Raw genomic sequence first — 10895 nt, forward strand, 5'->3', positions numbered from 1 at the left:
TGGCAGTAGGGCTCCGAATGGACTCACACAGACTGCAGTGAGGAAGAGAAGGGGGCGAGGCCTTACTGGCACAACAGCGCCACTTTTAAGCGGTCGGTTACAATGCTAACAATAATACACCGCATAAGTTGTCAGACAGTAGTCAAGGAACTTCAAAAGAATAGTGCACCGACGATAATGCATTCGGCTATATATGAAAGCTGTATTCCGTGAGTTTTGTTCGATTAAATGCTGTTTAATAAAACATGAAATACAGCTAAAAACACGACCGTTGACGGCTTGTGCAGGCTACTCTACTTCTCTATCAACGGTTGCTAAGAGCTTAGCTTGCTAACGCCATTGGCTGAACTACACTTGACAGGAGAAACGGTGCACTGTATAAGGTATAACTTACTTTCTTATTATAAACACCTACTAATCTGTCTTACCTGTTTTAGGTCACTGTTTTTAACGCTTAGGTTACATGAAAATATCTGTCCTGAGTAGTCAGCTATATGGCAGTAACGTTACGCTGTTATGCTATATTTATTATTACAGAATCTGACAGGGCACGTTAAATGAAGTTTCCATAATAATGCCTATGTCTTCTATTTCAATAGTTAAGTTACTGTACTGAATAATACTTTGACTATCAGGAAGTCTTATATACTCATGTGTCAAGTTAAAGCTAATACTGACCAGACAGATCATGTATGCTTTGGATGCTTGTAATCAATTTATTCATGTAATTTTGACCCCTACGGGCTTCCCTTAACTGAACTGAACGGATTAAAACGTTGTTATTGTAGTTAGTTCAAGTATTAAACAGTGTGACCTTTTAGCAGTACTTATCCTGACATCAGATTTATCCTAGGTAAAGTACTAGGTTTTCTGATTCAAGAAAGTACCCTGATATACTGGTGCATAAGAATAAACATAGTAGGGAGAAAACCTTCTGAATTATGCAATACAGTACTGCCAGTCAAGTATCATAAAACTTTAAGATATTGACCCTATGTGCATATATATAAGTACAGAAATTGAGTATTAGATTGAGATAATCCTTTATTTGTTTAAAACTAATTATGTATAAAGTATAGTTTTTTTGTTTTTTCAAAGTACTATCAGTACCAGAGAAGTAGATGCAATTTCATGGCCCTATTAAGGTTTAATTAATCTGACTAGTAAAAAGTTTGCCTGAAATCTTTTTGAAAATATGTTTGTTCCTAGGTCAAAGATGGTTCAAGACAGTGCTCAAATTCGGCGGCGGGGTGCCCAGGACTTTATGGCATACTATGACTTTGCCTGCGCCAGACAGGAATCAGTCCCTCTCTCTGCTGTTAAATTGAACCTTGACAAAGGGATGCTGGACTTTAATGGAGACAGGGTCAAACTCACAGACTGGCCACCCATTCTCAACTCTATCTGCATCAACAAACACCTGCACCATATTGCAATAAGTAGCACATACCAAGCTGGTCTTGGTTCTGGAGACAAAGGTAAGGCAGAACATAAACCTGGTCTGTTAAGTAACTAAAAAATAAACCCTAAATGCACCTTTGAAACCGATAGATACCTGTGTTATGGAAACATGTACAGGTTAACTTAAATTTGAAACTTGATGAATTAACATAAATCATATCACCCCCAATTTCAGAAAGAAGGTACTTAAAGTCTAGCTTTAAGAAGAAGATCCCAGCTATTCGCTCGAAGGACATGACATTAAAGTTGTGCAAGGCCCTGAGAGAGTGTCTGAGTATCTCTCCCAACCTCAAGACTCTCCAGCTTAATGGACTTCCCCTAAGAGAGAGGGATCTCATCACCTTAACAAAGGTAAAAACAAAGTGTCATAAGCTCATTTGCACATACCCCACATTTTTTACTTACTATTAACAAAAGCAATGTTTGCGCTGTGATCGTGAGTTTAGTGCTGTGAATACTGATTTAAAGAGCTGCTCTGTTAGAAAGTGAAATTTGTTGAACACAAGACAAAAAAAAGATAATAATGAGCCATAATTCATACTGATCCAGGGTTTGGCTAAGAGTGTTTCCTTGGAAAACTTATCTCTGGCTAACTGTCCAATCACTGATGAGGGCTTAGAAGGTATGTATATTCACAGTATTATTTCCTCTTATTAAGCCTTAAGCTTTAATGAGATTGAACTGTGTGTAAGCATGTCTGTGTATGTTTGTATGTTTCAGTCATTTGCCAAAGTGTGAAGTACTCTACAAACATCAGGTCGGTAGATTTTACAGGATGCAATCTCACCTGGAGAGGGGCAGAGCATATGGCCAACATCATCAAGGTGTGATATGTCATTTTTTAAGATTGTACTTGGCATACGTAAAAAAGGCTTTGTATAATTCTGAAAATATTTTTCTCAGCACCAGGGAATGCAGAGGCATGGTACTGCATGGGCAGAGTCTCTGAGGTATCGCCAGCCACAGTTTGAGGGAATGAGGGGTCTGCGGCGAGTCACCCTGAGCTGTAACACTTTGATTGGGGACCGGGGTGCTGCTGCTCTTGCAAACGAGCTGTCTGAGGACCTCTGGGTTAAAGGTGAGTGGGTGTTTTGGTTTAAAGGAAATACGATGAGAAGTAGGAATATGACTTAGGTTTTCTGTGTCTGTTTTGTGGTTTGTCAAACAGCTGTGGACCTACAGAGGTGTGGTCTGTCCAGTGAAGGAGCTCGCCGTTTGCTGGAAGCCTTGAAAACGAATTCTGCTCTTTGTGTACTGGATATTCGAAGTAACCCTTTAGTTGGTAAGAAGTAACTCAAACAAAGTCATAACATTGTCAAGATTTTTTTTCACAACTGATAAAATATTTGGATGTTGTCTGTTCAACACAGAAGTTCTGGATTATGGTTGTAATAAAAATTGCAGCTTTAAGGTGCCGCTAGAAAATTGTTAGCTTTTTATTTAGCTGCATCCCTGATGCATGATAATTGAAGGCAAGTCTCCATGCAATAACTGCTATGTAACACTATAATTACTTAAGTTCTGTAATTGTTCATCTCTAAAAACAAAAAATGTAATTCTCTCCTTTTACAGACAAGGTCTTAATAAAAACTGTAATAGAGAAGGTGCTGATGAATGCTGATGGACAGTCACCTGAGGTGAGTGTCTAGAGATTATGTTATCATTCATAGTCTAGAAAAAAGTAACAGAACTCTAAAGTTAAAACATGATTTGCATGCATGCTTCATGTTTGTTTCTAATCCATCCTCTCCTGCAGTATTGCTGGATCAAGCCTGCAGCCACAGAGCCACAGAGAGCTACTGGTCCAAGAAGGCGTCCATTACCTATTACAGTAAGAGGAAAAGCTACTGTAAGGATAGGTGTGTATAGAGTTTTCTTCTTGTCTCACAGTGTGAGATTAAACATAGGCACCTCTCTGTATCCCTGTTCAGACAAGACACGCATTCAGCCTGAAACATATATGTTGGATATTTTATCTATTGTTAACACTGGCAAAAGATCAATCAAATTGTATTTGTATAGCGCCAAATCATAACCAGAGTTATCTCGAGACACTACAAAAAGAGCAGGTTTAGACCGACTCTTATTTAAATTTAAATGTTATTTAAAGCGAGGCCCAACATGAATCACCATGAGTAGCACTTAGCAATATTCAGCACATTTGCAAGGAAAAACTTTTAGCAGGCAGAAACCTCGAGCAGAACCAGACTCATGTTGAACAGCCATCTGCCTCGACTGGATGGGCCGAAAGTGGGATAGAAGGAGATGCAGGATAGAGACAGGCAAAGAGAGCAACAACAACATATGTTCTTGTTACAACAACAACATATGTCCTTGTCACATGAACAACAACAGGTAATACATACTTATGGTTACAATGCCAATAATAGTGGTAGACTAGGGTGAAGATTAGCAAAATAAATAAATAAATAAATAAATACGTTAGCGAGAGAAGCAGAGTTATGATAAAGGCTGAGGTAATCTTAATTGTAACAGTTGAAACCAAAATCAACAATTAAAATGCTTGGTTTGGGAACAAAATAGCAAGACACAAAGCATGTAATGACAAAATCACAGACATCATCATCAGGCCTTTATTGTCTTTAGTCCTCTGGTTATATGAAATGGATTTACATATCACACAAACTGAATCATTCATTCGCCACCTTTGAGGACCTTTGCCCTCATGAGTCTATGTGTCCTTTTTTAAAGAGGCTCCCAGAAACCCCCCCTTTGGCTTAAAGTCTGTGAGTTACCTTTCCGTTACATGTCTCTCTGTCTGGTGCAGCCCCTCGTAAGGGATCATCTCCTGGGCGACGGAGTTCAGGCGCTGCTCAGACGCGCTCTCGTTATGTGCCATGGCGTGCTGCTGCAAGAGCTGGACGACAGAGGTGAGGAGTTACTTTCAGTTAAAAAATGACGCAGCATTTCATTCCTGAGTTTAAGATATCCTATTTATTATTTATTATTTTATTATTATTATTATTTCTGGAACATGTTTTATTATTATTTTGGATGCCTTTGTTGCAGAGGTCTGCCTCCTGGAGTTAGTGTGATGGATCAAAGCCTCCAGGTGAGTTTTCTCTTGTTTATTTATAAAGTTTGGAATCATTTCTAATTATTTTTATTTTTACCTGAAACTTTCTCAAGTACAAAGTTGACTGGAAGAGTAAAATTTTGCAAATAAAGATTTATTGTCAAACTTTAATTTCTTCTTAATTGGTTGAATTAAGGGTTCAACTACTGTGAAGGTTACAATGGAGTCGGATTCAGAGGGAGAGGAGGAGGAGGAGGATGAGGATGAGGAGGAGGAGGAGGAAGAGGAAGAAGTGGTGGTGGAAGTGGAGCAAAAACCGTCTTCTCCTCGTCTCCAGGTCGCGATTACCGGACGGGAGTTTAAACGTATGCAGGTTGGTCTAATCAGACTAGTTCTAACTTTTTTAGGTTTTGAAAACAAGACCGAGGCAAAGTTTTGGACTTCATCAGTTTAGTTCTTGAGCATGCTGTGTATGTATGTGTGTGTTCTTATTCATGCCCTGCAGATGGAGCTAAAAGAATGTCGTCTGAGGCTGGCAGAGGAGCGGCGAGTCAGACTAAAAGCTGAGTCAAGGCTCATGGAGGTAAGGATAATCTTAATTGTTTTGTCTGTTATTTATTTTTGTTCTGGTTTCCTCTAGTGAAACGTTTTGGTGCTGTAGTCATCAGTTTGTATTGTCTTGAATATGCAGAGCTGTTGCCTCCAGCTGTGAAATTTTGCACTGAGGGAGCTTTAGTTTTAAAAGCTCATGTCAGGGCCAAACTTTATATTATTACACAGCAGGATCTTTCTTCCACACCCCCATTATATAGCTTCAGTGTCAGTCAGCCATGTTTAAATGGGGTTTGGATAATTACAGTGGTTACCACACTAAGAGAAGTGTTTATTTAAGGTAAATCTAAAATCAGCAGAAGGCTCCTCTCCTCTCCTTAGAGGAGACTTCCCCCATTTGTGTTTAGTCTCAAAACCAACAGTCATACATGCTTCTGAAACAACTGAATGTAATGGTTGAGAGACTAGCTTCAACATGGCCCTTTAATTCAATCCTCCTTTTTATTTCCAACAGTTTGAGTTGGAGAACGCCCGTCTTCGTGACACCAACCTCTCCCTGTCAGAGGCACTTGCAGCCACCGGCTCTGCATCAGCACCACCTGCCCTCGCTGCTCTCGAAGACGAGGCCGTCCTCGAGAGCATCGAGAGCTCATTTACTAAGTTCCACGCTTTTCTCGATCTCCTCAAGGATGCTGGGTGGGTATAGTTTAATTGGACAGCATAACCTCATCGTCTCTTCACTTGGACTGTTCCAATTCAGTTCTGGAACCATAGGTGGTTTAAAGAAAGCGTTTGTTTTTTCGTAGAACTTTAAGTTTCATTATGTGTGTCGGGTCATTCTTTTTTCAGTTTCATTGACTTAAATTAACTTTCCTCTTTTGGGAATCTGTTACACGCCCTGTGACGAAATACAGTTTCGTTCTGATGGTTAAAATATCCCCGTTGTCATATGTTCCTTTATCTAATTTAGTTTTCAGTCCATTTCTGTAAGGACCACAATAACCATTAGTTGTTTTTTTAACCAGTAAATCTATTTATTATGTTACCAATTAGAAATTAATAAGGTACTTGATTGTATTGTAGACTGGAAGCAGTGCTCATTAAACAACCATAAAATCACTGGAAGTTGTTAAAAGCAAGAAATCTCACACAAGCACACTGGACAGGAGAAGCGGAGCTAAAGACAAGTACTAGTGCACCTGTTATAGTGAACATTTTACTCCAATGTGATACCCATGTCGTCCAATTATACTCTCAGTCAAGGCTTTGCCGTCGGTTCACCTTCTTATGAACATTGTGTCATGCAGCTTTAAAATGTGTCGATCAACCACGTGATTAATCAACATATTAATTTTCAGTGCTGCAAACGGAGACATTTTTTGTAACATTGATGTCAAATTAACCCTGAGTGATACAGTAAATTCTTCTGATATGTCTACATAATGGTTCTGCATGACAAACCACATCAAGTTGTGTTGTTGATGTCAATCATATTAAACTGAAAAAGCATTCCTAAAACTTTTTTCTGTATGCACAAAGAGGAGACTGAAGTCCTCAAATATGACTTAAGGCCGGGTGGCACCATGTGTGTCTTCCAAAATGATGGGCTATTTTTTTTAAATGTTCCCGTAGATGTGCATTTGATTTTGGTTTCGTTCTGAGATGCCCTTTAACAACAACAATAGTGTATTTGTTTTGGTACTGTTGGCTTCCAGTATCTGGAAACCTGGTACGGAGCCCAGCTCAAACGAATGTTTCATTCTGAGTTTCACAGTGACAGAACCACCAAGTAGCTTTGATTGGTTTGAACCTTTCACTTTTGTCACAATTTCCCTATACCACTTTGTTTCGAATGCATGTCACAGATTGTTTACCTTGATTCTAATTTCTGTAGAATCTGTAGGCAGGGACGTGGATTTTAAGGACATATGCAGGAAAAATGCCAAATGCTCAGTGCTCATGTTCAGCGTTGTCCCCAGAGGCTTTATCGTCGTCAGACTATAGCAAATGGGATCTGAGATTGCCTTGATTCAAAGAGGCTGAGGTATTTTGAAAGTGCTGTCAAAAAGTGCTTCTTTTGTGGCTTTGGGAGTTTCTTTAATAGTCAAACTCACCTTTCACTCTGACTCACTTATCCCTCGTCTTCACCACTGTTTTTTTCTTTTACCCAGTGGAAAGAATCAAACCAGTTACTGTGCAGTCTTTGTCTTGAGAGGCTCCACAAAAAAGGTTCTAAAAATATTGATTTAATGCTATAGAATATTATAGTATGAGCACGCCATAAGGGAACTATTGTGTCCACACAAGACACAAAGATGTTGTTTCTATGGGTGCATCAGATCCAACCAAAATATTACATCATGTAATTAATCTAAATGTTGCATCAGTAGCATTTTATTTACATTTGCTCTGGAAAAATGACAACCTTTATGTAAGACAGAATGTCACAATTAACATTGTGTCAGTATGCCTAAAAGAAATGCATGTCCCATCTCTGAACCTTTCATTATTAATGGACTTTATTTATATTTGTTTTTTGCAGCCTAGGTCAGCTAGCTTCACTGGCTGGGATTGACAAATCAGATTTCAACCCTCCTGGACGACCTCAGCTCTCCTCCACAATAGCACCACATTTAGGCAGTGCAGAATCACTGGGTAGAGGGGAGTACCTGGATGTTCGGGCAAAGACTGATGCTTCGTCTTTGGTAAGGGTAGGCAAAGGAATGTATGGGAAATGTTTGCTGATCAGAGGTGTGATGTGATTGTATTAAACCATCTCACTTCTTCTACCTGCTTCTACTATCTGCTAGTTTGTAGCATGTAGTTCTTTAAGAACCGGGGCTATGCTGCTAACCTAAATCATAAAGTGTAACCTTTAATGTGTCTTCTGTTGATTTGTTAAGAGTCTCTCTGTCTTTGATAGTAGCACTGAATTTAGGGCTGTATCCTGTTAAGCACTTGAAATGGTCCTGTTGTTTGTTACTACATTTTTCTCATCAAACCTACAATTTCTGTCTTAAGGTAGGCAGCATCCTGCCTGCTCAGCCCTGTAAACCGGCTGACTCCCCCACTCCCAGATCTCCATCCTCCGTCAGGGAGTCCGTGCGTGAAGACAGGCATCTAGATGTGACCTTCAATCAGGCTCGTGGCCCTGCAGGTGGCACTTGTGTAGGTGGAGAGGATAAACCAAATAAATATTCAAAGCCTGACATCCAGCATGACTCAGGCTCTGAGTATAGTTTCCGGAGCCAAAAATCCTCTGATAAGGTTTCTATTGGTAAAACTGTTCGGACTGAACCAAGCCAGCCCAAGAGCAACAGCAACTCTCACAGAAGCAACGGTTCCAATGGATACAGCTTCCATAAGAGCTATGCTAACAGTCATGCTTCCCGTAGCAATGGGTCTCATGGGGGACTGTCGGGAGGATCAAGTGTTAGTGACATTATGAGTGACAAGGCAGAGTCAGTGGGATCAGTAGGGTCAAGGAACAGGGGGCAGGGAAGGCTAGTGACTGTAGGTCATTCTGGGTCAGAGCGGTCAGAGGGCAAAGCCTATCCTGGGAGGGAGACTCTGGAGCAGATCAGGTCTCTGGTCAGTCTGGAATGGCAGTCAGATAATGATTCCTTCTGAGCAGGGAAATATTATTCTCAGTGCCTTCTCCTTTAAATGTTTTCTGTTACTTCTTTAGGTTGTTGTTCCCCTAAATGGTGTCTATAATGTAGATTTTATATTTTATATTATTTTAAATATCTGGATTTATTTTTAAATCTTTGTCAAAGCCTAGACCAGAGTTGTTCAATGAGTTTAGTTTTAGGGAGAAAGGCATGATAGGTCATGTTGTTGCATTTAAGCCAAAGCAGAGGTAGAGTTTAAGGTTCTTTTAGAAGTAACATTTTCTTCCACTTCACTTTTTTTGTAAAATATTTAATAAATAAGAAAATGAAGGAAGAAGACCACCTCAATCAGGTCCCAATTCAACTTAATCTTTATGTGGCTTTTTTACACAATATTTGACTTTTCTTATTAAATGCTATAAGATTTTTGATCAATTTGTCCTTTTATGATGCAAAGTTGTATACTCGTTCCTGTGAGGACATTCTGCACTGCTCCAAAATGAATGGTTTTTTTTTAATAAACATGTTAGCAGTTTAAATTGTTTTCAACTTCTGAGCTTTTAACTTTAAAAATCTGCCACTTCAAATTCTGAAATGTCCTTTTTCAGTTTGTTCTAACAAACGGTGTTTATGCTAGTAATACATACAATACTTAAAGATATAATCTCAAAGTTCTCAGTTTCGTTCTATATGGCGGCACCTAATGGTGATAAAAGGCAATCACAGGCGCATACGTCCCAGATAACAAGATGTCTACGGTTGGCTCTGGTTGTAACGGTTGTTCTCTCTTGATTTTCCTCGCTGACGGTCGCTTTCCTTTTTAGACTGTTTGCCTTCATCTGAGCGTCGAGTTTGTTTCTTTTTCTTTGGATTTTCACTTATTTTTGAAGTTGTATCTGTAGTTATGGATCTTTTCTTTGTTTGTTCAGCCATAGTAGATTACTGTTTACTCGCAACACTTGCAGAGAGCGGAAAAGCAGCCGCTTAGCTCCGCCCACCCTCTCTGGCAGACCAACCACTGCTGGCTGATGGAAAACGCGTCACTAACTGGGCGCCGCTTGTGATTTTTTTCCGCGAATGTCGCCACAGACACCCAGTCTGTAATAATACTATATACTGCAAATGCAAAGGCTTTCATCAGTGGGCCATAGGCTCAATCACCATTGTGTTACCTCATTCGGCGATAGATAGAGACTTAATTGGCATTTACTTACATGAAAATCTTCGCGATTATATCTTTAAAGCTTACTAATGTAAATATTCACTAATGAAATCAATGTGATGCAACACAAACTCTGGAATGCTGCACACTGAAAAATCCTGGTTTAGGTAAAATACATTTTATTATACATGCATTGTTAGAATTTCCCCATTCCCTCTGTTGCTTTTCTTTTCCAGCCGTCTCATCAGTGGCTGAAATGTGCCATAAAATATTTTGGATCGCATCTACTAGCCTCTCTAGAGGCAGAACCCCTTTGTGGTATGTAAGCTACATGCTAGCTCCCTCAGGAGGACCAAAATGTGTTTACGACATTTTGTTGTTTACACTCTCTTTTGGAGCCGTATCCTGAGAAACGTGGATGTGTGACCAAAGTATGACTTTGTGGGTTGGAGGAGGACATAGTGTTCTGTTGGGGTATGTGTTTTCCATTAGAAGTGAGCACAAAACACCAGTAAAAGCCACGAGTTCAACTCTGTGTAAATGTGTAAAGGAGGGCATAAATCAAGTCTTTTTTGCATTTGGCTTTCATGGTACTTTTTTTCTTCAGACATCTGGTTAGCAAATATACATCTGACCCTGATCTCATCTGATCAGAGAGTGATGGAGGCCGATGGCAATATTTATACAATAAACAAAAACATAAAGAAACTGAACTTTTATGGACCTGTGAATAAACATTTGTTAACTGATCTATTACTTGTGAACTTAGAGTCATATTGATTTGAACATGATGATCAACAGGAGTGTAGGAAGATCTTTACTCAGAGTGAAAGTGAAGTTAACTGTACCTGTCATAAGAGAACTCGCTGTGGGAAAGAAGCACAAAAGGAAATACTGAGGGAGCTCATGACAATCATTACAAGCTTGCAAGCCGGGGTGTGGTTCCCTTAATGTTTTCCTACCATGTAATTATGTGGAGCAGGTCGTTATACAAGAATTGATGTGAAGTTCCTGCTTTCAATTTTTTCCCACCCTGTGTGAACAGTGCACTGACTCTTTAACCTTACAG

At 39.6% G+C, this 10895-nt stretch overlaps 1 protein-coding gene across 1 annotated transcript; it reads left to right on the plus strand.

Moving 5' to 3' along the window:
- The first annotated feature begins 162 nt into the window (after window positions 1-162).
- Window positions 163-9197, plus strand: cep78 (centrosomal protein 78). Its single transcript, XM_069683223.1, has 16 exons — window positions 163-383; window positions 1210-1478; window positions 1637-1812; window positions 2011-2083; window positions 2182-2285; window positions 2365-2539; window positions 2630-2743; window positions 3034-3098; window positions 3218-3320; window positions 4250-4352; window positions 4492-4534; window positions 4695-4871; window positions 5004-5081; window positions 5565-5746; window positions 7593-7755; window positions 8072-9197. Exons 2-16 carry the CDS (start codon window positions 1217-1219, stop codon window positions 8678-8680), a joined length of 2427 nt encoding a protein of 808 aa, XP_069539324.1. The 5' UTR covers window positions 163-383; window positions 1210-1216; the 3' UTR covers window positions 8681-9197.
- The last annotated feature ends 1698 nt before the right edge of the window (window positions 9198-10895 follow it).

This window comes from Semicossyphus pulcher, unplaced genomic scaffold (assembly GCF_022749685.1).
Source record: "Semicossyphus pulcher isolate SPU_LCO1_2020_fin unplaced genomic scaffold, fSemPul1.0.p SCAF_6, whole genome shotgun sequence".
NCBI lineage: Eukaryota > Metazoa > Chordata > Actinopteri > Labriformes > Labridae > Semicossyphus > Semicossyphus pulcher.